At 56.9% G+C, this 27,648-nt stretch overlaps 3 protein-coding genes across 4 annotated transcripts in view; 2 read left to right on the top strand and 1 right to left on the bottom strand.

Moving 5' to 3' along the window:
• Positions 1 to 2,113: 2,113 nt before the first annotated feature.
• LOC116652628 (uncharacterized) lies at positions 2,114 to 7,516 on the bottom strand. 2 transcript variants are annotated; one of them, XM_085533212.1, is made up of 3 exons: positions 7,312 to 7,516; positions 4,161 to 4,238; positions 2,114 to 2,652 (listed from the first exon to the last, which is right to left on the bottom strand). In XM_085533212.1, exons 1-3 carry the CDS (start codon positions 7,514 to 7,516, stop codon positions 2,429 to 2,431), a joined length of 507 nt encoding a protein of 168 aa, XP_085389338.1. In that variant the 3' UTR covers positions 2,114 to 2,428. The 2 variants fall into 2 exon arrangements, with proteins under 2 accessions (XP_085389338.1, XP_032297583.2); XM_032441692.2 differs by having other exon boundaries at positions 4,161 to 4,234.
• A 7,163-nt stretch (positions 7,517 to 14,679) lies between these two features.
• On the top strand, positions 14,680 to 19,537 carry LOC146752007 (uncharacterized). Its single transcript, XM_085533208.1, has one exon. The coding sequence runs from the start codon at positions 14,680 to 14,682 to the stop codon at positions 16,141 to 16,143; it is 1,464 nt and encodes a 487-aa protein (XP_085389334.1). The 3' UTR covers positions 16,144 to 19,537.
• Positions 19,538 to 20,851: 1,314 nt separating this feature from the next.
• The window catches only part of LOC107307609 (violet-sensitive opsin), an 11,295-nt gene continuing 4,498 nt past the window's right edge, over positions 20,852 to 27,648 (top strand). Inside the window, exons 1-3 of the mRNA XM_085533204.1 lie at positions 20,852 to 21,232; positions 25,203 to 25,371; positions 26,809 to 26,974. Of these exons, the coding sequence (XP_085389330.1) occupies positions 20,887 to 21,232; positions 25,203 to 25,371; positions 26,809 to 26,974 (681 nt within the window). The 5' untranslated portion in view covers positions 20,852 to 20,886. The remainder of the gene's footprint in view (positions 21,233 to 25,202; positions 25,372 to 26,808; positions 26,975 to 27,648) is intronic.

Below are 27,648 nucleotides of genomic sequence, written 5' to 3'. Positions count from 1 at the left end.
ATTGGGATATGGGGTGTGATATGGGGTCTATGGGGTGTGATATGGGATCTATGGGGTGTGATATGGGATCTATGGGGTGAGATATGGGGATCTACGGGGTGTGATATGGAGATATGGGGCGTGATATGGGGTCTATGGGGTGAGATATGGGGATCTACGGGGTGTGATATGGAGATATGGGGCGTGATATGGGGTCTATGGGGTGTGATATGGGGATCTATGGGGTGTGATATGGGGTGTGATATGGGGACATGGGGTGTGATATGGGGATATGGGGTGTGATATGGGATCTATGGGGTGTGATATGGGGATATGGGGTGTGATATGGGATCTATGGGGTGTGATATGGGATCTATGGGGTGTGATATGGGGATATGGGGTGTGATATGGGGATCTATGGGGCGTTAGTGGGGATATGGGGATCTATGGGGTGTGAGTGCTGATATGGGATCTATGGGGTGTGATATGGGGATATGGGATCTATGGGGTGTGAGTGGTGATATGGGATCTATGGGGTGTGAGTGCTGATATGGGATCTATGGGGTGTGATATGGGGATATGGGATCTATGGGGTGTGAGTGGTGATATGGGGATCTATGGGGTGTGAGTGCTGATATGGGATCTATGGGGTGTGAGTGGTGATATGGGATCTATGGGGTGTGAGCAGCACTTATGGGGTACAGAGAGATGGGGACACACATGGGGATGTTGGGACACCCATGGGGACATGGGTGACGTTCAGAGGGACATTGGGACACCCATGGAGACACTCATGGGGACACTGGGACACCCATAGGGATGTGGGGACATGGGTGGCATTAATGGGGACAGGGACATGGGGACACTATGGGGACATTGGGACACCCATAGGGATGTGGGGACATGGGTGGCATCAATGGGGACTTGGGTGGCATCAGTGGGGACATTGGGACACCTGTAGGGACATGGATGGCACTCATGGGGACACGGGGACATGGGGACACCATGGGGTCATGGGGACACTATGGGGACATGGGAACTACCATGGGGACAGGGACATGGGGACACCATGGGGACATGGGGACACCATGGGGACAGGGACATGGGGACCCTATGGGGACATGGGTACGCCATGGGGATAGGGACATGGGGACACTATGGGGACAGGGACATGGGGACCCTATGGGGACATGGGTACGCCATGGGGATAGGGACATGGGGACACTATGGGGACACTATGGGGACACTATGGGGACATGGGAACTACAATGGGGACAGGGACATGGGGACATGGGGACACTATGGGGACACTATGGGGACATGGGAACTACCATGGGGACAGGGACATGGGGACGCCATGGGGACATGGGGACACTATGGGGATAGGGACATGGGGACGCCATGGGGACATGGGAACTACCATGGGGACATGGGAACTACCATGGGGACAGGGACATGGGGACACCATGGGGACATGGGAACTACCATGGGGACATGGGGACACCATGGGGACATGGGGACACTATGGGGACATGGGAACTACCATGGGGATAGGGACATGGGGACACCATGGGGACATGGGAACTACCATGGGGACATGGGGACACCATGGGGACATGGGGACACTATGGGGACATGGGGACACTATGGGGATAGGGACATGGGGACGCCATGGGGTCATGGGGACACTATGGGGACATGGGAACTACAATGGGGACAGGGACATGGGGACACTATGGGGACACTATGGGGACATGGGAACTACAATGGGGACAGGGACATGGGGACGCCATGGGGACATGGGGACACTATGGGGACATGGGAACTACCATGGGGAAAGGGACATGGGGACACTATGGGGACATGGGAACTACCATGGGGAAAGGGACATGGGGACACTATGGGGACACTATGGGGACATGGGGACGCCATGGGGACACTATGGGGACACTATGGGGACATGGGGACGCCATGGGGACACTATGGGGACACTATGGGGACATGGGGACGCCATGGGGACACTATGGGGACACTATGGGGACATGGGAACTACCATGGGGACAGGGACATGGGGACACCGATGGGTGACAGCCCCACATGGCGCCCATGGGGACAGGGTTGGGACTGACACCAGTGCAGAAAGTGATGGTGTATTGTATATTGTCTGCAGGGGGACATGGAGGAGGCACGATGGTGACACAATGGTGACACGATGGTGACACAATGGTGACACAATGGTGACAGGATGGTGACACGATGGTGACATGATGGTGACACAATGGTGACACGATGGTGACAGGATGGCATCACGATGGTGACATGATGGTGACTTGATGGTGACAGGATGGCGACACGATGGTGACTTGATGGTGACACAATGGTGACACAATGGTGACTCGATGGTGTCATGATGGTGACTTGATGGTGACACGATGGTGACTCGATGGTGTCACGATGGTGACACAATGGTGACTCGATGCTGACATGGAGGTTGCTCGATGGTGACCCGATGGTGACTGGATGGCGTCACGATGGTGACACGATGGTGACACGACGGTGACTCGATGGCGACACGATGGTGACACGATGGTGCCATCAGCTCAGCTGCAGGTGTGGGTACAGCACCACGGCGGCCGCGGTGGTGAGGAGCAGCAGGGACACGAAGACACCGGCCTGGGGACGACACGGCGTCACCCCACGGGGCTGGTGTCACCCCATAGTGTCACTGTCACCCCATAGTGTCACTGTCACCCCATAGTGACACTGTCACCCCATAGTGGCACTGTCACCCCATAGTGTCACTGTCACCCCATAGTGGCACTATCACCCCCATGGTGTCACTGTCACCCCACGGTGCTGGTGTCACCCCCATAGTGTCACTGTCACCCCATAGTGTCACTGTCACCCCATAGTGGCACTATCACCCCCATAGTGTCACTGTCACCCCATAGTGGCACTGTCACCCCACGGTGCTGGTGTCACCCCCATGTTGGCACTGTCACCCCATAGTGGCACTGTCACCCCACGGTGTCACTGTCACCCCATAGTGTCACTGTCACCCCATAGTGTCACTGTCACCCCATAGTGACACTGTCACCCCCATAGTGTTACTGTCACCCCATAGTGTCACTGTCACCCCCCATGGTGGCACTGTCACCCCCCATGGTGGCACTGTCACCCCCATGGTGTTTCTGTCACCCCATAGTGACACTGTCACCCCATGGTGTCACTGTCACCCCCATAGTGTCACTGTCACCCCCATAGTGTCACTGTCACCCCACGGTGTCACTGTCACCCCACGGTGTCACTGTCACCCCCATAGTGGCACTGTCACCCCATGGTGTCACTGTCACCCCCATGGTGTCACTGTCACCCCATAGTGGCACTGTCACCCCATGGTGTCACTGTCACCCCATGGTGTCTCTGTCACCCCATAGTGTCACTGTCACCCCCATAGTGACACTGTCACCCCCATAGGGTCACTGTCACCCCATGGTGGCACTGTCACCCCATAGTGTCACTGTCACCCCCCATAGTGACACTGTCACCCCCATAGGGTCACTGTCACCCCCATGATGGCACTGTCACCCCATAGTGTCTCTGTCACCCCATGGTGTCACTGTCACCCCATAGTGTCACTGTCACCCCCATAGTGTCACTGTCACCCCATGGTGTCACTGTCACCCCCATAGTGTCACTGTCACCCCATGGTGTCACTGTCACCCCATAGTGTCACTGTAACCCCCATAGTGGCACTGTCACCCCCATAGTGGCACTGTCACCCCACGGTGCTGGTGTCACCCCCATAGTGTCACTGTCACCCCCATGGTGTCACTGTCACACCCATGGTGCCACTATCACCCCCATAGTGTCACTATCACCCCCATGGTGTCACTGTCACCCCATGGTGTCTCTGTCACCCCCATAGTGTCTCTGTCACCCCACGGTGTCTCTGTCACCCCATGGTGTCACTGTCACCCCCATAGTGGCACTGTCACCCGATAGTGTCACTATCACCCCCATGGTGTCTCTGTCACCCCATGGTGTCTCTGTCACCCCATAGTGGCACTGTCACCCCATGGTGTCTCTGTCACCCCATGGTGTCTCTGTCACCCCACGGTGTCTCTGTCACCCCACGGTGTCTCTGTCACCCCATGGTGTCCCCCCGTGTCCCCTCGTACCTCCTCCTCTGTCCCGTCGCTGCTCGGTGGCTGCAGGAAGGTGACGTTGTGGTCTGGGCTGTGCGAGGTCCCAGCTACCTGGGACAGGTGCAGGTGATGGTGACGCTGCTCCTCAGACAGCTCCTGTGTCACCAGCACCGTCACCTCCCCCCGTGACACCCACCCCACAGTGTCACTGTCCCACGGTGTCACCTCCCCACGGTGACACCCACCCCCACAGTGTCACCATCCCACGGTGTCACCTCCCCATGGTGACACCCACCCCCACGGTGTCCCTGTCCCACGTTGTCACCTCCCCACCATGTCCCCCACCCCACGCTGTCACCTCCCCCCATTGTCACCCATCCCGTGCTGTCATTGCCCCATGGTGTCACCTCCTCCATTATCAGCCCCCCACCATGTCTCTGTCCCATGGTGTCACCTCCCCCCGTGACACCCACCCCACAGTGTCACCATCCCAGGGTCATCTCCCCCCACTGTCACCTCCCCACCATGTCCCCCACCCCACAGTGTCACCTCCTCCCATTGTCACCCACCCCACAGTGTCATTGTCCCGTGGTGTCACCTCCCCCTGGTGTCACCTTCCCATTGTGTCACTGTCCCATGGTGTCACGTCCCCACCATGTCACCATCCCACAGTGTCACCTCCTCCTATTGTTCCCTCCCCACAGTGTCACTGTCCCATGGTGTCACCTTCCCACCATGTCACCATCCCGCAGTGTCACCTCCTCCCATTATCGGCCCCCACCATGTCACTGTCCCACCGTGCCACCTCCCCACATGACACCCACCCCATCATGTCACTGTCCCATGGTGTCACCTCCCCACTCTGTCACTGTCCCACGGTGTCACCTCCCCACATGTCCCCCACCCCACACTGTCACCCCCTCCCATTGTCACCCACCCCATCATGTCACCGTCCCACAGCGTCACCTCCCTCTGGTGTCACCTCCCCACAGTGTCACTGTCTCACAGTGTCACCTGCACACAGTGTCACCTCCTCCCCTTGTCACCCACCCCCTGCTGTCACTGTCCTATGGTGTCACCTCCCCACCATGACACCACCCTACAGTGCCACCGTCCCACTGTCACCTCCCCACCATGTCACTGTCCCACGGTGTCACGTCCCCACCATGACACCCACCCCACAGTGTCACCTCCCCCCATTGTCACCCACCCCACAGCGTCACCTCCCCCCATTGTCACCCACCCCACAGCGTCACCTCCTCCCGTTGTCACCCACCCCACAGCGTCACCTCCCCCCATTGTCACCCACCCCACAGTGTCACCTCCTCCCATTGTCACCCACCCCACAGCGTCACCTCCTCCCATTGTCACCCACCCCACAGTGTCACCTCCTCCCATTGTCACCCACCCCACAGTGTCACCTCCCCCCATTGTCACCCACCCCACAGCGTCACCTCCTCCCATTGTCACCCACCCCACAGTGTCACCTCCTCCCATTGTCACCCACCCCACAGCGTCACCTCCTCCCATTGTCACCCACCCCACAGCGTCACCTCCTCCCATTGTCACCCACCCCCTGCTGTCCTTGTCCCCCAGTGTCTCCTCCCTCTGGTGTCACCTTCCCTGTGTCACTGTCCCATGGTGTCACTCCCCATCATGTCACCCATCCCACAGTGTCACCCCCCACAGCGTCACCTCCTCCCATTGTCACCATCCCACGCTGTCACTGCCCCATGGTGTCACCTCCCCATCGTGTCACCCCCCCACAGCATCGTCTCCTCCCATTATCAGCCCCCCACCATGTCACTGTCCCACAGTGTCACCTCCCCACCATGTCCCCCACCCCACAGTGTCACCTCCTCCCATTGTCACCCCCCCACATGTCACCCATCCCACGCTGTCACTGTCCCATGGTGGCACCTCCCCCCCCTGCCCCCCCTAAGGCCACCATCATCCCACTATCCCATTGCCACAGTGTCACCCCATAGCCACCATCTTGTCACCCCATAGTCCATCTGTCCCCATTGTCCCCACTGTCCCCAATGTCTCCAGTGTCCCTATTGTCCCCACTGTCCCCACTGTCCCCACTGTCCCTATTGTTCCCAATGTCTCCAATGTCCCTATTGTCCCCATTGTCCCCAATGTCTCCAATGTCCCTATTGTCCCCATTGTCCCCACTGTCCCCATTGTCCCTATTGTTCCCAATGTCTCCAATGTCCCTATTGTCCCCATTGTCTCCGCTAACCTAATGTCCCCAGTGTCCTCATTGTCTCCACTGACCCCATTGTCCTCATCGTCCCCACCATCCCCACCGTCCCCATTGTCTCCAGTGTCTCCACTGTCCCTATTGTCCCCATTGTCCCTATTGTCTCCAATGTCCCTATTGTCCCCATTGTCCCCACTGTCCACATTGTCCCCATTGTCCCCAATGTCCCTATTGTCTCCATTGTCTCCACTGACCCGTGTCCCCATTGTTCCTACTGTCCCTATTGTCCCCACCATCCCCAATGTCTCCAGTGTCCCTATTGTCCCCATTGCCTCCACTGTCCCCAATGGCGCCACTGACATTTCAGTGTCACCCCTCTGTCCCCACTGTCCCCAATGTCTCCACTGTCCCCATTGTCCTCATTGTCCCCATTGTCCCTATTGTCTCCACTGTCCCCAATGTCTCCAGTGTCCCTACTGTCCCCATTGTCTCCATTGTCCCCTATTGTCCCCTATTGTCCCCATTGTCTCCATTGTCCCCACTGTCCCCATTGTCCCCACTGTCCCCATTGTCCCCAATGTCCTCATTGTTCCCACTGTCCCCAGTGTCCCCATTTTCCCCAGTGTCCCCAATGTCCCCATTGTCTCCATTGTCCCCATTGTCTCCAATGTCCCTATTGTCCCACTGTCTCTCTCCACTGTCCCTGTTGTCCCCACTGTCCCCAATGTCCCCATTGTCCCCTCTGTCCCCACTGTCCCTATTGTCCCCACTGTCCCCAATGTCTCCACTGTCCACATTGTCCCCATTGTCTCCATTGACCCCAATGGCCCCAATGGCCCCATTGTCTCCACTGACACCATTGTCCCCATTGTCTCCATTGACCCCAGTGGCCCCATTGTCTCCACTGTCCCTATTGTCCCCATTGTCCCCACCACCCCCACTGTCCCCCATGTCCCCCATGTCCCGTATGTCCCGTACCGTCCATCCGTTCTTTCTGCCCGTCGTCTCTCTGCTCTTTCCTGTTGGCGGCGGTTGCTTCCATTCTTTGGCCAGACAAGTGCTTCAGCACCTCGGACAGCTCCTGCCGCCACGTGGTCACATCCCGCTGCCACGTGGACAGCTCGTCCCTGATGGCGGCCATCGCATCCCTCATGGCGGACATCTCCTTTCTCATGGCGGCCATCTCCACCTCCCGGCCTTCAGTCTGACCCTCTGCCCGTCCTTCCTCCTCATCCTGCTCCTTCCTCCCCATGGCTGCCACCTCTTGGTGCCTCTCGGCCATCCCGTCCCTCAGCAAGTCCAGCTCGTTCCTCATTGCAGACACCTCGGCCCTCAGCGCGGCCATCTCCTTCCTGACTGCAGCCTCCTCCTCCTGCCGTCCTTCATCCTGTCCTTCCTCCTCATCCTCCTCCTTCCTCCTCATGGCGGCCTCCTCTTGGTGCCTTGTGGCCACCTCAGCCCTCAGTGCGGTCAGCTCATCCCTCAGCACGGCCAGCTCGTCCCACAACGCGGTCAGCTTATCCCTCATTGGGGCCGTCCCGTCCATCATCGAGGCCGTCCCATCCATCACTGGGGCCATCCCGTCCTTCAGTGGGGCCAGCTCATCCCTCAGCGCGGCCACCTCGTCCCTCAGTGCGACCAGCTCATCCCTCAGTGGGGCCACCTCGCCCCTCATTGGTGCCGTCTCGTCCCTCATCGGGGCCATCCCATTCCTCAACGCGACCAGCTCATCCCTCAATGAAGCCACCTCATCCCTCATCGGGGCCGTCCCGTACTTGAGCGCATCCACCTCGTCCTTCAGCGTGGCCACATCGACCCTCATTGGGTTCAGCTCATCCCTCATCGGGATCATCCCATCCCTCAGTGCAACCAGCTCGTCCTTCAGCACATCCAGCTCATCCGTCAGTGGGGCCTCCTCGTTCCTCATCGGGGCCATCCCATTCGTGAGCACGGCCAGCTTGTCCCTCAGCGCATCCACCTCGGCCCTCAGCATGGCCACCTCATTCCTCATTGGGGGCATCCCATCCATCATTGGTGCCGTCCCATCCATAACTGGGGCCGTCCCGTCCATCATCGGGGCCGTCCTGTCCCTGAGCACGGCCACCTCGTCCCTCAATGCAACCAGCTCATCCTTCAGCTTGTCCATCTCATCCCTCATCGGTTCTGTCCCATCCCTCATTGGTTCCGTCCTGTCCCTCATCGGTTCCATCCCATCCCTGAGTGCCGCCAGCTCCCCCTTCATCGCACCCAGCTCGTTCCTGATGGCGTCCATCTGTTCCCCCATGGCAGCCACCTTCTCCTTGGCCGCCCCCGCCTGTTCCCTGGCCTCAGCCGCCACGTCCCTCCAGTTGTCCTCCCTGTCCCTCCCCGCAGCCACCTTGGAGCCCATCGAGTCCACGCGCTCCCTCCACTCTGCCAGCTCGTCCTGCAGCTCCTCGGCTCTGGCCGTGGCTGTGGCCGCCTGAGCCCTGGCTGCGGCCAGATCGCGCTCCATCTGCCCCCATTGCGCCTCGTGGCCGGCGTGCAGAGCGCCCAGCTCCTCCTGCAGCGTCCCCAGCTCCGCCTGCAGCAGCGCCAGAGGGGCTGGGGGGACACGGAGGGGGGTCACCGGACCTATAGGGGAACTTGGGATGGGTGGGGTTAGGGGGCACTTAGGGGGTGTGGGGTTGTGGGGTGAGGGGGTACTTGGAGGGTGGGAAGGGAGGTAGGATGAGGGGGCACTCGAGGGGCAGGTGAGAGGTGTGGTGTGAGGGGCACTTGGGGGGCATGGATGTGAGGTGACAGGGCACTTGGGGGGTGGGGAGGGAGGTAGGGTGAAGGGGCACTTGGGGGCAGGGGAGAGGTGTGGAGTGAGGGGGAACTGGGGGATGTGGGGTGAGGGGCACTTGGGGACAGAAGAGGGGTATGGGGGGTGAGGGGGCACTTGGGGGGTGGGGAGGGATGTAGGGTGAGAGGGCACTTGGGGGGCAAGAGAAAGGTGTGGGGTGAGGGGGCACTTGGGGGTAGGGGAGAGGTGTGGGGATGGGGGGTGAAGGGGCACTTGGGAGGCATGGGTGGGAGGTAGGGTGAGGGGGCACTCGGGGGGCAGGGAAGAGGTGTGGGGTGAAGGGGCACTTGGGGGTGTGTATGTGAGGTGACAGGGCACTTGGGGGGTGGGGAGGGAGGTAGGGTGAGGGGGCACTTGGGGACAGGGGAGAGGTGTGGGGTGAGGGGGCACTTGAGGGGTGGGGAGGGCACATGGGGGGCAGGGCTTGTGGGGTGGCAGTGGGGATGGGGGGTGAGGGGGTCACTTGGAGGGCAGTGAGTGTGGGGTGAGGGGGCACTCAGGCAGGGGGTGGCTGTGGGGTCCCCCGCAGTGTATCCATTCCTATGGGATCCCTCCCCATGCTTTCCCCATTCCTATAGGTCCCCATCCCTATAACGTCCCCATTCCTATAGGTCCCCATCCCTATAACATCCCCATTCCTATAGGTCCCCATCCCTATAATGTCCCCATTCCTATAGGTCCCCATCCCTATAACATCCCCATCCCTATAACGTCCCCATTCCTATAGGTCCCCATCCCTATAACGTCCCCATCCCTATAATGTCCCCATTCCTATAGGTCCCCATCCCTATAACATCCCCATCCCTATAACATCCCCATTCCTATAGGTCCCCATCCCTATAACATCCCCATCCCCATAGGTCCCCATCCCTATAATGTCCCCATTCCTATGACGTCCCCATCCCTATAGGTCCCCATCCCCATCCCTATAACGTCCCCATCCCTATAGGTCCCCATCCCTATAACATCCCCATTCCTACAGGGCCTGCTCCCTGTGGAGTCCCATCCCTATAGGGTCTCCTTCCTATGGGATCCCATCTCTATTGCTGCCCTCATCCTTATAGGGTTTCCATCCCTATGGAGTCTCTGCCCCTATAGGTTCCCATCACTATGACTTCCCTATCCATATAGGGTTTCCATTCCTATGGGGTCTCTGCCCATATAGGTCTCCATCACTATGATTTTCCTATCTATATAGGGTCCCCATTCCTATGGGGTCTCTGACCTTTTAGGATCTCCATTCTTAATGAGATCCCCAACCTTATAAGATCTCCTTCCTGTAGGGTCCCCTCCCTGTAGGATCCCCATCCCTATAGGGTCCCCATCACCATCATGTCCCCATCCCTATAAGTTTCTGTCCCTATGTGGTCGTGTCCCTATAGGGTCCCCTCCCCATGCGGTCCCCATCCCTATAGGGTCTCAGTGTCTATAGGGCCACCTCTCCATGGGGCCTCCATCCTTGCAGGGCCTCAGTCTCTATAGTGTCCCCTCCCCATGGGATCCCATCCCTATGGAGTCTGTCTCTACAGGGTCACTGTCCCTATGGGTTCCCCTCTCTATGGGATCCCACCCCTATAAGCTCTCAGTCTCTATAGGGTCTCCTCCTATGGGGTTTCTGTCCCTATAGGGTCCCCTCCTCATGTGGTCCACTTCCTTGTAGGGCCTCAGTCTCTATAGGGTCCCCTCCCCGTGGGATCCCATCCCTATGGAGTCTCTGTCTCTCCTACAGGGTCTCAGTCCCTATGGGGTCCCCTCTCTATGGGATCCCATCCCTTTAATCTCTATAGGGGCTCCTCTATGGCGTCTCTGTCCCTACAGGGTCCCATCCCCATGGGGCCCCCATCCCTGTAGGGCCTCAGTCCCTATAGTGTCCCCTCTCCATGGGATCCCCTCCCTATGGAGTCTCTGTCTCTACAGGGTCTCTGTCCCTATGGGGTCCCCTCTCTATGGGATCCCATCTCTATAAGCTTTCAGTCTCTATAGGGTCTCCTATGGGGTCTCTGTCCCTATAGGGTCCCCTCCCCATGGGGCCCCCATCCCTGTAGGGCCTCAGTCTCTATAGGGTCCCCTCCCCATGGGATCCAGATCCCTATGGAGTATGTCTCTACAGGGTCTAAATCCCTATGGGTTCCCCTCTCTATGGGATCCCTATAAGCTCTATAGGATCTCCTATGGGGTCTCTGTCCCTATAGGGTCCCCCCATTGCTGCTCACCCCTGTCCTCCATGTTGGCTGTGGTGGCTCCGCTGTCCCGGTAACCGGAACTGGGAGACGGCAACGGAACCGCGGCACCAGCTGCACCAGGAGCACCAGTAACACCAGGCTTACCCACATCCCCATAGGATCCCATACAACACAAGGCTGACCCATAGGATCCCATACAGCACAAGGCATCCCCATAGGATCCCATACAACACAAGGCATCCCCATAGGATCCCATACAACACAAGGCATCCCCATAGGATCCCATACAGCACAAGGCATCCCCATAGGATCCCATACAATACAAGGCATCCCCATAGGATCCCATACAACACAAGGCTGACCCATAGGATCCCATACAACACAAGGCATCCCCATAGGATCCCATACAACACAAGGCTGACCCATAGGATCCCATACAACACAAGGCATCCCCATAGGATCCCATACAACACAAGGCATCCCCATAGGATCCCATTCAGCACAAGGCATCCCCATAGGATCCCATACAGCACAAGGCATCCCCATAGGATCCCATACAACACAAGGCATCCCCATAGGATCCCATACAACACAAGGCATCCCCATAGGATCCCATACAACACAAGGCATCCCCATAAGATCCCATACAGCACAAGGCATCCCCATAGGATCCCATACAACACAAGGCATCCCCATAGGATCCCATACAATACAAGGCATCCCCATAGGATCCCATACAACACAAGGCTGACCCATAGGATCCCATACAACACAAGGCATCCCCATAGGATCCCATACAACACAAGGCATCCCCATAGGATCCCATACAACACAAGGCATCCCCATAGGATCCCATACAGCACAAGGCATCCCCATAGGATCCCATACAACACAAGGCTGACCCATAGGATCCCATACAACACAAGGCATCCCCATAGGATCCCATACAGCACAAGGCATCCCCATAGGAGCCCATACAGCACAAGGCATCCCCATAGGATCCCATACCACACAAGGCATCCCCATAGGATCCCATACAGCACAAGGCATCTCCATAGGATCCCATACAGCACAAGGCATCCCCATAGGATCCCATTCAGCACAAGGCATCCCCATAGGATCCCATACAACACAAGGCATCCCCATAGGATCCCATACAACACAAAGCTGACCCATAGGATCCCATACAATACAAGGCATCCCCATAGGATCCCATACAACACAAAGCTGACCCATAGGATCCCATACAATACAAGGCATCCCCATAGGATCCCATACAACACAAGGCATCCCCATAGAATCCCATACAACACAAGGCATCCCCATAGGATCCCATACAGCACAAGGCATCCCCATAGGATCCCATACAGCACAAGGCATCCCCATAGGGTCCCATACAACACAAGGCATCCCCATAGGATCCCATACAACACAAGGCATCCCCATAGGGTCCCATATAACACAAGGCATCCCCATAGGGTCCCATACGACACAAGGCATCCCCATAGGATCCCATACAACACAAAGCTGACCCATAGGATCCCATACAATACAAGGCATCCCCATAGGATCCCATACAACACAAGGCATCCCCATAGGATCCCATACAACACAAGGCATCCCCATAGGATCCCATACAGCACAAGGCATCCCCATAGGATCCCATACAACACAAGGCATCCCCATAGGATCCCATACAGCACAAGGCATCCCCATAGGATCCCATACAACACAAGGCATCCCCATAGGATCCCATACGACACAAGGCATCCCCATAGGATCCCATATGACACAAGGCATCCCCATAAGATCCCATACAGCACAAGGCATACCCATAGGATCCCATACAGCACAAGGCATCCCCATAGGATCCCATTCAGCACAAGGCATCCCCATAGGATCCCATACAACACAAGGCAACCCATAGGATCCCATACAGCACAAGGCATCCCCATAGGATCCCATTCAGCACAAGGCATCCCCATAGGATCCCATACAGCACAAGGCATCCCCATAGGATCCCATACAACACAAGGCATCCCCATAGGGTCCCATACAACACAAGGCATCCCCATAGGATCCCATACGACACAAGGCATCCCCATAGGATCCCATACGACACAAGGCATCCCCATAGGATCCCATACAACACAAGGCATCCCCATAGGATCCCATACAACACAAGGCATCCCCATAGGATCCCATACAGCACAAGGCATCCCCATAGGATCCCATACAGCACAAGGCATCCCCATAGGATCCCATACAGCACAAGGCATCCCCATAGGATCCCATACAACACAAGGCATCCCCATAGGGTCCCATACGACACAAGGCATCCCCATAGGATCCCATACAATACAAGGCATCCCCATAGGATCCCATTCAGCACAAGGCATCCCCATAGGATCCCATACAACACAAGGCATCCCCATAGGATCCCATACAACACAAGGCATCCCCATAGGATCCCATTCAGCACAAGGCATCCCCATAGGATCCCATACAGCACAAGGCATCCCCATAGGATCCCATACAACACAAGGCTGACCCACATCCCCATAGGATCCCATACAACACAAGGCATCCCCATAGGATCCCATACAATACAAGGCATCCCCATAGGATCCCATTCAGCACAAGGCATCCCCATAGGATCCCATACAACACAAGGCATCCCCATAGGATCCCATACAACACAAGGCATCCCCATAGGATCCCATTCAGCACAAGGCATCCCCATAGGATCCCATACAGCACAAGGCATCCCCATAGGATCCCATACAACACAAGGCTGACCCACATCCCCATAGGATCCCATACAACACAAGGCCGACCCACATCCCCATAGGATCCCATACAACACAAGGCATCCCCATAGGGTCCCATACAGCACAAGGCATCCCCATAGGATCCCATACAACACAAGGCATCCCCATAGGATCCCATACGACACAAGGCATCCCCATAGGATCCCATACAACACAAGGCATCCCCATAGGATCCCATACAGCACAAGGCATCCCCATAGGATCCCATACAACACAAGGCATCCCCATAGGATCCCATACGACACAAGGCATCCCCATAGGATCCCATACAGCACAAGGCATCCCCATAGGATCCCATACAACACAAGGCATCCCCATAGGATCCCATACAACACAAGGCATCCCCATAGGATCCCATACAACACAAGGCATCCCCATAGGATCCCATACAACACAAGGCATCCCCATAGGATCCCATACGACACAAGGCATCCCCATAGGATCCCATACAACACAAGGCTGGACGCGCTCTTTGTAATGCAACCCAGGATGCCATTGGCCTTTAATGCACCCCAAATGCCATTGGTATTTAATCACCAGCACCAGGAACACTAATATAACCAGCACCAGTATCACCAGTATCACCAGTATCACCAGTATCACCAGTAACACCAGTAACACCAATAACACCAGTATCACCAGTATCATCAGTGACACCAGTGACACCAGTATCACCAGTAACACCAGTATCACCAGTATCACCAGTATCACCAGTAACACCAATAACACCAGTATAACCAGTAACACCAGTATCACCAGTATCACCAGTATCACCAGTAACACCAGTATCACCAGTATCACAAGTAACACCAGTATCACCAATAACACCAGTAACACCAGTATCACCAGTAACACCAGTAACACCAGTATCACCAGTATCACCAGTAACACCAGTAACACCAGTAACACCAGTATCACCAGTATAACCAGTATCACCAGTAATACCAGTATCACCAGTAACACCAGTATCACCAGTATCACCAGTATCACCAGTATCACCAGTAACACCAGTATAACCAGTATCACCAGTAACACCAGTATCACCAGTATCACCAGTAACACCAGTAACACCAGTATAACCAGTATCACCAGTATCACCAGTAACACCAGTATCACCAGTATCACCAGTAACACCAGTATCACCAGTATCACCAGTATCACCAGTAACACCAGTATCACCAGTATCACCAGTATCACCAGTAACACCAGTATCACCAGTATCACCAGTATCACCAGTATCACCAGTATCACCAGTATCACCAGTAACACCAGTATAACCAGTATCACCAGTATCACCAGTAACACCAGTATAACCAGTATCACCAGTATCACCAGTATCACCAGTATCACCAGTAACACCAGTATCACCAGTATCACCAGTATCACCAGTAACACCAGTATCACCAGTATCACCAGTAACACCAGTATCACCAGTATCACCAGTATCACCAGTATAACCAGTATCACCAGTATCACCAGTAACACCAGTATCACCAGTATCACCAGTATCACCAGTATAACCAGTAACACCAGTATCACCAGTAACACCAGTATCACCAGTATCACCAGTAACACCAGTATCACCAGTAACACCAGTAACACCAGTAACACCAGTATCACCTGTAACACCAATAACACCAGTATCACCAGTATAACCAGTAACACCAGTATCACCAGTAACACCAGTATCACCAGTGACACCAATAACACCAGTAACACCAGTAACACCACTTGGGTCTCTTGGGGTCCCATTTGGGGTCCCATGGGGTCACCTGGGGTTCCCACTTATGTGTCACGTGGGGTCCCAGTGACGTCACGTCCCCTTTGGGCTCAAATTTGGGGTTTTCCACAAAAAAAAAGAGCTGCGGCATTTTGGGCTCGTCCGGGATTTGAACCCGGGACCTCTCGCACCCTAAGCGAGAATCATACCCCTAGACCAACGAGCCGCCGTAGAGATGAATGGGGCTGAGGGAAATGGGGTTGTAATGGGGTGGCCCCAAATGGGACCCCAAAAAGGAGGGGACTCTGAAAGGGAACCCACATTGACCACAAATGGGACCCCAAACCCCCAAACTGCCCCATAACTGCCCCATAAACATAACATCTACCCCAAAACCACCCCATAACAGCCCCATATCAACCCCCAAATCACCCCATAACTGCTCCATATCTGGCCCATAACTGCCCCAAAACCGCCCCCTATCTGCCCCATAACTGCCCCATAACCGCCCCCTATCTGCCCCATAGCTGCCCCATAACCGCCCCCTATCTGCCCCATAACTGCCCCATAACCGCCCCCTATCTGCCCCATAACTACTCCACAACCACCCCAAGTGACCCCACAACCACCCCACAACAACCAGTTCCCCCTTAACCACCATAAGTGACCCCATAACCACCCCATAACCACCACAAACCCCACCCTAAACTGCCCAAACCACCCCATAACCACCCCATACCACTCCATAACCACCACAAATCCCACCATAACCACCCCATAACACCCAGACAGCCCATAACCACCCCAAACCCCACCCTATACTGCCCCAAACCACCCCATAACCACCCTATACTGCCCCAAAGCAACCCATAACCACCCCATAACCACCCTATACTGCCCCAAAGCAACCCATAACCACCCAAAACCCACCCTATACTGCCCCAAACCACCCCATAACCACCCTATACTGCCCCAAAGCAACCCATAACCACCCCAAACCCCACCCTAAACTGCCCCAAACCACCCCATAACCACCCAAAACCCACCCTATACTGCCCCAAACCACCCCATAACCACCCCATAACCACCCTATAATGCCCCAAAGCATCCCATAACCACCCCACAACCACCCTAAAATGCCCCAAACCACCCCATAACCACCCCAAACCCCACCTAAACTGCCCCAAACCACCCCATAACCACCCCACTCCACCTTAAACTGCCCCAAAGCACCCCATAACCACCCCATAACCACCCCATCCCACCCTATACTGCCCCAAACCACCCCATAACCACCCTAAAGTTCCCCAAACCACCCCATAACCACCCCATCCCACCTAAACTGCCCCATAACCACCCCACAGCTCTCCACAAGCACCACAAATCCCCCCATAGCCACCCCATAACCCCCAGACTGCCCCAAATCACCCCATAACCACCCAAAACCCACCCTATACTGCCCCAAAGCACCCCATAACCACCCCATAACCACCCTATACTGCCCCAAACCACCCCATAACCACCCCATCCCACCCTATACTGCCCCAAACCACCCCATAAACACCCCATAACCACCCTAAAATGCCCCAAACTACCCCATAACCACCCCATAACCACCCTAAACTGCCCCAAACCACCCCATAACCACCCCATAACCACCCTAAACTGCCCCAAAGCACCCCATAACCACCCCATAACCACCCTAAAATGCCCCAAACCACCCCATAACCACCCAAAACCCACCCTATACTGCCCCAAACCACCCCATAACCACCCCAACCCACCCTATACTGCCCCAAAGCATCCCATAACCACCCCACAACCACCCTAAACTGCCCCAAAGCACCCCATAACCACCCTAAAGTTCCCCAAACCACCCCATAACCACCCCTTCCAACTCTAAACTGCCCCATAACCACCCCATAACCACCCCTTCCAACTCTAAACTGCCCCATAACCACCCCTTAACCACCCCAAGTGACCTCATAACAACCACAAATCCCCCCATAACCACCCCAAACCCACATTATCACCCCACCCTACCCTAAACTGCCCTCAAACCGCCCCCAAACCCCCCCACAATCACCCCATAACCACCCCAAACCACCCCAAATCCCCCCATAAACTGCCCCAAACGACCTCACAATCACCCCATAACCACCCCAAATCCCCCCATACTCACCCCAAACCACCTCACAGTCACCCCATAACCACCCCAAATCCCCCATAACCACCCCAAACCACCCCACAATCACCCCATAACCACCCCAAATCCCCCATAACCACCCCAAACCACCCCAAATCCCCCCATAAACTGCCCCAAACCACCTCACAATCACCCCATAACCACCCCAAATCTCCCCATAACCACCCCAAACCACCTCACAGTCACCCCATAACCACCCCAAATCCCCCATAACCACCCCAAACCACCTCACAGTCACCCCATAACCACCCCATATCCCCCATAACCACCCCATAACCACCCCATAACCACCCTAAACTGCCCCAAAGCACCCCATTACCACCCCATAACCACCCTAAAATGCCCCAAACCACCCCATAACCATTCCATAACCACCCTAAACTGCCCCAAAGCACCCGATAACCACCCCACTCCACCTTAAACTGCCCCAAACTACCCCATAACCACCCCAAACCCCACCTAAACTGCCCCAAACCACCCCATAACCACCTCACTCCACCTTAAACTGCCCCAAACTACCCCATAACCACCCCATCCCACCCTATACTGCCCCAAAGCATCCCATAACCACCCCATAACCACCCTAAACTGCCCCAAACCACCCCATAACCACCCCTTCCAACTCTAAACTGCCCCATAACCACCCCATGACCACCCCAAGTGACCTCATAACAACCACAAATCCCCCCATAACCACCCCAAACCACCCCAAATCCCCCCATAAACTGCCCCAAACCACCTCACAATCACCCCATAACCACCCCAAATCCCCCATAACCACCCCAAACCCCACCCTAAACTGCCCCAAAGCACCCCATAACCACCCCATAACCACCCCATCCCACCCTAAACTGCCCCAAACCACCCCATAACCACCCAAAACCCACATTATCACCCCACCCTACCCTAAACTGCCCTCAAACCGCCCCCAAACCCCCCCACAATCACCCCATAACCACCCCAAACCACCCCAAATCCCCCCATAAACTGCCCCAAACCACCTCACAGTCACCCCATAACCACCCCAAATCCCCCATAACCACCCCAAACCACCTCACAATCACCCCATAACCACCCCAAATCCCCCATAACCACCCCAAACCACCTCACAATCACCCCATAACCACCCCAAATCTCGCCATAACCACCCCAAACCACCTCACAGTCACCCCATAACCACCCCAAATCCCCCATAACCACCCCAAACCACCCCACAATCACCCCATAACCACCCCAAACCACCCCAAATCCCCCCATAAACTGCCCCAAACCACCTCACAATCACCCCATAACCATCCCAAATCCCCCATAGCCACCCCAAACCACCCCAAATCCCCCCATAACCACCCCAAACCACCTCATAATCACCCCATAACCACCCCAAACCCATCCTAAACTGACCCAAACCCCACATAACCACCCCTCAACCGCCCCATATCTGCCCCCAACCCCCCTCAACTCCCCCCCGCCCCCCCGCCCCACACCCCCCCACTGATCCCCTTAGCGGTGCTTAGTCCCAAATCCGGGGGCTTAGCGCCCCAAATCCCCCCGTTTACCCTGGATAAAACGCTCATCCCCGCTCATCCCCTAATCCTCTTGGCCCCATATATGAGACCCCACCGCACTCACAGCCCCCTACTGCCGCCCCGCTGTCCCCGATCACCCGATCACCACCCACTGCCCCCAACCGCCGCCCCACTGCCGCCCCCATTGCCACCCCATTGCCCCCCATTGCCACCCTATTGCCCCCATCGCCTCACCCCATTTCCCCTATTGCCAGCCCATTGCCCCCATTGCCAGCCCATTGCCCCCCATCGCCACCCCATTGCTCCCATTGCCACCCCATCGCCCCCATTGCCACCCCATTGCCCTCCATCGCCTCACCCCATTGTCCCCCCCCCATCATTGCCACCCCATTGCCCCCCATTGCCACCCCCCATTGTCCCCACCCCCAATCGCCACCCCACTGTCCTCCCTGCCTGCTGCCCCATTGCCGCCCCATTCTCCCCAATACCACCCCCCAACTTTGCCCCCCATCACCACCCCATTGGCCCCAATAGCCACCCCAACCTCCACCCCCCCATTCCCCTATTGTCCCCAATAGTCCCCCCCATCTCCACCCCCCATCACCCCATTGTCCCCAATAGCTGCCCCCATCCCCATCACCCCCCCCACTGTCCCCAATAGCCACCCCCATTGCTGCCCTCCATCACCCCATTGCACCCAATAGCCACCCCACTTCTGCCCCCATCAACCCCCCTTTCTCCCCAATAGCCGCCCCCCCTCCCACCCCCCATCACCCTATTGCCCCCCAATAGCCGACCCTACCTCCACCCCACACCTCCACCCCATCACCCCCCATTCTCCCCAATAGCTGCCCCCCATCACCCCCCATCACCCTATTGCCCCCCAATAGCTGCCCCCACCTCCGTCCCTTCACCCCCATTCTCCCCAATAGCCGCCCCCCACCCCCCACCCCCATCGCCCTATTGCCCCCCAATAGCTGCCCCCACCTCCACCTCCCACCTCCACCCCATTCCCCCCCCGCACCCCCAGTAGCCTCCCCCATCACCCCACAGCCCCCAGTAGCTGCCCCCACCTCCACCTCCCACCTCCACCCCCCATCACCCCATTGCCCCCAATAGCTGCCCCCACCTCCACCCCCCACCTCTGCCCCCTTCAACCCCCATTCCCCCCCAGTATCCCCCCCCATCACCACCCCCCCCACCCCACACCCCCCACCATCCGCCCTCACCCCCTCGATCCCCACATCTCATCCCCCCGCCATGTCCTCGGACGACGACTTCTACCTGTTCACCAACGGGTCGGTGCCGGGCCCATGGGACGGCCCCCAGTACCACATTGCGCCGCCGTGGGCCTTCTACCTGCAGACGGCCTTCATGGGCTCCGTGTTCGCCGTGGGCACCCCACTGAACGCCGTGGTGCTGTGGGTCACCGTGCGCTACAAGCGGCTGCGCCAGCCCCTCAACTACATCCTGGTCAACATCTCGGCCAGCGGCTTCGTCTCCTGCGTGCTCAGCGTCTTTGTCGTCTTCGTGGCCAGCGCCCGCGGATACTTCGTCTTTGGGAAGAGGGTCTGTGAGCTGGAGGCCTTCGTCGGCACCACTGGGGGTACGAGGGGCTGTGGGGGCTGTGGGGGCTGTGGGGTTGGGTATGGGGTTGGTGGTTCCAGTTGGGCTGGTTGGGTGATGGTTGACCCCATAGGGTTGGATGGGTTGACCCCAAGGGTTTGGTGTAGGGTAGGGACCAAAACTCCTTTGTCTTCGGGAAGAGGGTCTGTGAGCTGGAGGCCTTCGTCGGCACCACTGGGGGTACGAGGGGCTGTAGGGGCTGTGGGGGCTGTGGGGTCTGTAGGGGCTGTAGGGCCTGAGGGGTTGGGTATGGGGTTGGTGGTTCCAGTTGGGCTGGTTGGATGGGTTGACCCCAAGGGGTTGGTGTAGGGCAGGGCCCACAAATCCTTTGTCTTAGGGAAGAGGGTCTGTGAGCTGGAGGTCTTCATCGGCACCACTGGGGGTATGAGGGGCTGTAGGGGCTGTGGGGTCTGTGGGGTTGGGTATGGGGTTGGTGGTTCCAGTTGGGCTGGTTGGGTGATGGTTGACCCCATAGGGTTGGATGGGTTGGCTATGGGGTTGATGGTTCCCATTGGGATGTTCCAGTTGGGCTGGATGGGTTGACCCCAAAGGGTTGGTGTAGGATAGGGACTAAAACTCCTTCATATTCGGGAAGAGGGTCTGTGAGCTGGAGGCCTTTGTCGGCACCACTGGGGGTAAGAGGGGAGGGGGCAGTAGGGGCTGTAGGGGCTGTGGGGTCTGTAGTGCCTGAGGGGTTGGGTATGGGGTTGGTGGTTCCAATTGGATTGATCAGTTGAGCTGGTTGGGTGGTGGTTGACCCCATAGGGTTGGATGGGTTGGGTATGGGGTTGATGGTTCCCATTGGGATGTTCCAGTTGGGCTGGTTGGGTGATGGTTGACCCCATAGGGTTGGATGGGTTGACCCCAAGGGGTTGGTGTAGGATAGGGACCAAAACTCCTTCATATTCGGGAAGAGGGTCTGTGAGCTGGAGGCCTTCGTCGGCACCACTGGGGGTAAGAGGGGAGGGGGCTGTAGGGGCTGTAGGGGCTGTGGGGTCTGTAGGGCCTGAGGGGTTGGGTATGGGGTTGGTGGTTCCCATTGGGTTGATCCAGTTGGGCTGGTTGGGTGATGGTTGACCCCATAGGGTTGGATGGGTTGACCCCAAGGGGTTGGTGTAGGGTAGGGACTAAAACTCCTTCGTCTTTGGGAAGAGGGTCTACAAGCTGGAGGCCTTCGTCGGCACCACTGGGGGTACGAGGGGCTGTAGGGGCTGTAGGGGCTGTGGGGTCTGTAGTGCCTGAGGGGTTGGGTATGGGGTTGGTGGTTCCAGTTGGATTGATCAGTTGAGCTGGTTGGGTGGTGGTTGACCCCATAGGGTTGGATGGGTTGGCTATGGGGTTGATGGTTCCCATTGGGATGTTCCAGTTGGGCTGGATGGGTTGACCCCAAGGGGTTGGTGTAGGGTAGGGACTAAAACTCCTTCGTCTTCGGGAAGAGGGTCTATGAGCTGGAGGCCTTTGTCGGCACCACTGGGGGTACGAGGGGAGGGGGCTGTAGGGGCTGTAGGGGCTGTAGGGGCTGTGGGGTCTGTAGGGCCTGAGGGGTTGGGTATGGGGTTGGTGGTTCCAATTGGGCTGGTTGGGTGATGGTTGACCCCATAGGGTTGGATGGGTTGACCCCAAGGGGTTGGTGTGGGCCAGGGCCCACAACTCCTTTGTCTTTGGGAAGAGGATCTGCAACTTGATGGCCCTTGTTGACACCACTGAGGATATGGGGGGCTGGGGTATGTAGGGTCTGTAGGGCCTGTAGGGCCTGTAGGGTCTGGGTGGGGCTGGTCATTCTCAGGGGCTACCTCCCATTGAGTTGTTCTTGTTGGGTTGGTTGGGTAGTGATCCCATAGAGTTGTTTAGGTGGTGATTGACTCCATAGGGTTGGTTGGTAGTGGTTGACCCCATGGGGTTGGTGTGGGGCAGGGCCCACAACTCTTTCATCTTCGGGAATATGGTCTGCAAGCTGGAGGCCTTCATCGGCACCACCGGGAGTACAGGGGGTTGGGGTCTGTAGGGTCTGTTGGGTCAGTAGGGTCTGTGTGGGATTGGTGTATCTCATAGAGTTGACCCCATAATGTTGGGTTGGGTGGTGGTTGACCCCATAGAGTCATCCCCTTAGTGTTGACCCCATAGGGTTTGGTTGCCTGGTGCTTGACTCCTTAGGGCTGTCCCCATAGCATTGATCCCATAGTTTTTGTTGGGCGGTGGTTGTCCCTGTAGAGTTGTCCCTATGGGTTTGGTTGAGTGGTGGTTGTCACCATAGGGTTGACCCCATAGAACCAACACCATAGGGATTGCTTGAGTGGTAGTTGGCCCCATAGGGTTGACCCCACAGAGTTTGTTAGGTCATGGTAGACCCCTTAGTGACCCATAGCACTGAGCCCATAGGTGTTGGTCAGGTGGTAGTTGACCTCATAGAGTTATTCCCATAGGGTTGACCCCATAGGGATGTGCTGGGTTGTGCCTGACCCCATAGAGTTGTCCCCATACCATTGACTACACAGGGACTGGTTGAGTGCTGGTTGAACCCATAGGGCTGTCCCTATAAGATTGACCCCATAGAGATGGATGGGTGATGGTTGACCCCATGGACTTGTCCCTGTAGGGCTGACCACCATTTTGCTGTCCCTATACAGTTCCTGCCTAATGGGCTGCCCCATAGGGCTGGTGATGTCTGTCTGTCCCTATAGGGTTGGAGATGGGCAGGCCAACCCTATAGGGCTTGCTGGGTGATGGCTGAACCTATGGGGCTGGCACCATGTGTCCCTATGGAGTGTGTGATGCATGTGGGTTCCTATAGGGCTACTGATATGTGGGGCCACTATAGGGCTGGTGCTGTCTGTGTGTCCCATAAGGTGCTGTCCATGTGTCCCATAGGGTGGAGCTGTCCCATAGGGTGGAGCTGCCCCATAGGGTGGAGCTGTCCCATAGGGTGGAGCTGCCCCATAGGGTGGAGCTGCCCCATAGGGTGGAGCTGTCCCATAGGGTGGAGCTGTCCCATAGGGTGGAGCTGCCCCATAGGGTGATGCTGTCCCATAGGGTGGAGCTGTCCCATAGGGTGGAGCTGCACCATAGGGTGATGCTGTCCCATAGGGTGGAGCTGTCCCATAGGGTGATGCTGTCCCATAGGGTGGTTCTGTCCCATAGGGTGATGCTGTCCCATAGGGTGATGCTGTCCCATAGGGTGGTTCTGTCCCATAGGGTGATGCTGTCCTATAGGGTGGAGCTGTCCCATAGGGTGATGCTGTCCCATAGGGTGGTCATGTCCCATAGGGTGGTGCTGTCCCATAGGGTGATGCTGTCCCATAGGGTGGAGCTGTCCCATGGGGAGCTGTCCATGATGGTGGTACTGACCCATGTGGAGCTGTCCATGATGGCGGTGCTGTCCCATGTGGAGCTGTCCATGATGGTGGTACTGACCCATGTGGAGCAGTCCATGATGGCGGTGCTGTCCCATAGGGTGGTCATGTCCCATAGGGTGGTGCTGTCCCATGTGGAGCTGTCCATGATGGTGGTACTGACCCATGTGGAGCTGTCCATGATGGTGGTGCTGTCCCATGTGGAGCTGTCCATGATGGTGGTACTGTCCCATGTGGAGCTGTCCATGATGGCGGTGCTGTCCCATGTGGAGCTGTCCATGATGGTGGTGCTGTCCCATGGGGAGCTGTCCATGATGGTGGTGCTGACCCATGTGGAGCTGTCCATGATGGCGGTGCTGTCCCATGGGGAGCTGTCCATGATGGTGGTGCTGTCCCATGGGGAGCTGTCCATGATGGTGGTGCTGTCCCATGGGGAGCTGTCCATGATGGTGGTGCTGACCCATGTGGAGCTGTCCATGATGGCGGTGCTGTCCCATGTGGAGCTGTCCATGATGGCGGTGCTGTCCCATGGGGAGCTGTCCATTAGGGTGGTGCTGTCCGTGTGTCCCACGCGCCCGGCGCTGTCCGTGTGTCCCTTAGGGCTGGTGACGGGCTGGTCTCTGGCCTTCCTGGCCTTCGAGCGCTACATCGTCATCTGCAAACCCTTCGGCAACTTCCGCTTCAGCTCCCGCCATGCCCTGCTCGTGGTGGTCGCCACGTGGTGCATCGGGGTCGGGGTCGGCCTGCCACCCTTCTTTGGATGGAGCCGGTGAGGGGGGGGGGGATTGGGGGGTTATGGGGGGACTATGGGGGGTTGTGGGGGGACTATGGGGGGTTATAGGAGGACTATGGGGAGTTATGGGGGGAATATGGGGGGTTATGGGGGGACTACGGGGGTTATGGGGGGATTGGGGGGGGGTTATGGGAGTAGTACGTGGGGTTATGGGGGGAGTATGGGGGGTTATGGGGGCACTATGGTGGGTTATGGGAGGGACTATGGGGGGAATATGGGGGGTTATGGGGTTATGGGGGGACTATAGGGGGTTATGGGGGAATTGGGGGGGGTTATGGGGAACTATGGGGAGTTATGGGGGGACTATGGGGGGTTATGGGGGGAATACGGGGGGTTATGGGGGGATTGGTGGGGGTTATGGGGGTACTACATGGGGATATGGGAAGAATATAGGGGGTTATGGGGGATTGGTGGGGGTTATGGGGGTACTACATGGGGTATGGGGGGAATATGGGGTTATGGGGGTAAGACGGGGAGTTATGGGAGGACTATTGGGGGTTATGGGGGGACTATGGGGGGTTGTGGGGGACTATGGGGGGTATAGGGGACTATGGGGGGTTATGGGGGTAAGACGGGGGGTTAGGGGGACTATGAGGGGTTACGGGGGGACTTTGGGGGGTTACAGGGGGACTATGGGGGGCTATGGGGGGACTATGGGGAGTTATGGGGGTACTATGTGGGTTATGGAGGGTTATGGGGGGTTATAGTTGGACTATGGGAGGTTATGGGGGTAAGCCGGGAGGTTATGGGAGGACTATGGGGGATTATAAGAGGACTATTGGGTGTTATGGGGATACTATGGGGGGGGTTATGGGGGTAAGATAAGGGTTATGGGGGGACTTATGTGGGGTTATGGGGGACTATGGGGGGTTGTGGGGGGGACTATGAGGGGTTATGGAGGTTTATGGGGGGACTATGGGGGTATGGGGGTACTATGGGGGTTATGGATATATATATGTGCAATAGGGGCACATGGGATGCCATAGGGACACATAAGGACACCATCGTGACACACAGGGATGCTATAGGGACACCTTGGGGGCACATAGGGATGCCATAAGGACACACAGGGATGCCATAGGGACACATAAGGATGCCATAGGGGCATATAGGGATGCCATAGGGACACATAGGGATGCCATAGGGGCACATAGGGATGCCATAGGGGCATATAGGGATGCCATAGGGACACATAGGGATGCCATAGGGCACATAGGGATGCCATAGGGACACATAGGGATGCCATAGGGGCATATAGGGATGCCATAGGGACACATAGGGATGCCATAGGGGCATATAGGGATGCCATAGGGACACATAGGGATGCCATAGGGGCACATAGGGATGCCATAGGGACACATAGGGACACCATAGGGGCACCATGGGGTGCTCTATAGGTGCTGCCCCCCACAGGTACATGCCTGAGGGGCTGCAGTGCTCGTGTGGCCCCGACTGGTACACGGTGGGCACCAAGTACCGCAGCGAGTATTACACCTGGTTCCTCTTCATCTTCTGCTTCATCGTCCCCCTCTCCCTCATCATCTTCTCCTACTCCCAACTGCTGAGCGCCCTGCGAGCCGTGAGTGGGGGGGATGGGGGGATGGGTGGGGAGAGGGAGGGCTGTGAGTGGGAGAGGAATGAGGGGGAGGGGAGAAGGAAAGGGATCCCATCCATCCATCTATCCCATCCATCCCACCCCATCCCCATCCCATAATATCCCATCCGTCCCATCTGTCCATCCCATCCCACCGATAATACCCCATCCCATCTTATCCATCCCATCCCATCCCATCTTATCCATCCCATCCCATCCCATCCCATCATATCCATCCCATCCCATCCCATCCCATCCCATCCCATCCATCCATCCATCCCACCCCATCCCATCCATCCCATCCCATCCCATCCATCCATCCATCCCATCCCATCCCATCCATCCCATCCCATCCCATTCCATCCCATCTTATCCATCCCATCCCATCCCATCCCATCCCATCCCATCCCATCCATCCCATCCCATCCCATCCCATCCCATCCATCCCATCCCATCCCATCCCATCCCATCCCATCCCATCCATCCCATCCCATCCCATCCCATCCCATCCCATCCATCCATCCATCCATCCCATTCCCATCCCTCCCATCTTATCCATCCCATCCCATCCATCCCATCCCTCCCAACTTATCCATCCCATCCCATCCCATCCCATCCCATCTATCCCATCCCATTGTGCCCATCCCATCCCATCCCAT

Source organism: Coturnix japonica, unplaced genomic scaffold (genome assembly GCF_054131305.1).
Source record: "Coturnix japonica strain WE unplaced genomic scaffold, WE-NBRP24 Scf055, whole genome shotgun sequence".
NCBI classification, from domain to species: Eukaryota; Metazoa; Chordata; class Aves; order Galliformes; family Phasianidae; genus Coturnix; species Coturnix japonica.
Note: the sequence above shows the minus strand (reverse complement) of the source record. Positions and strands in the feature narration are given on the sequence as shown.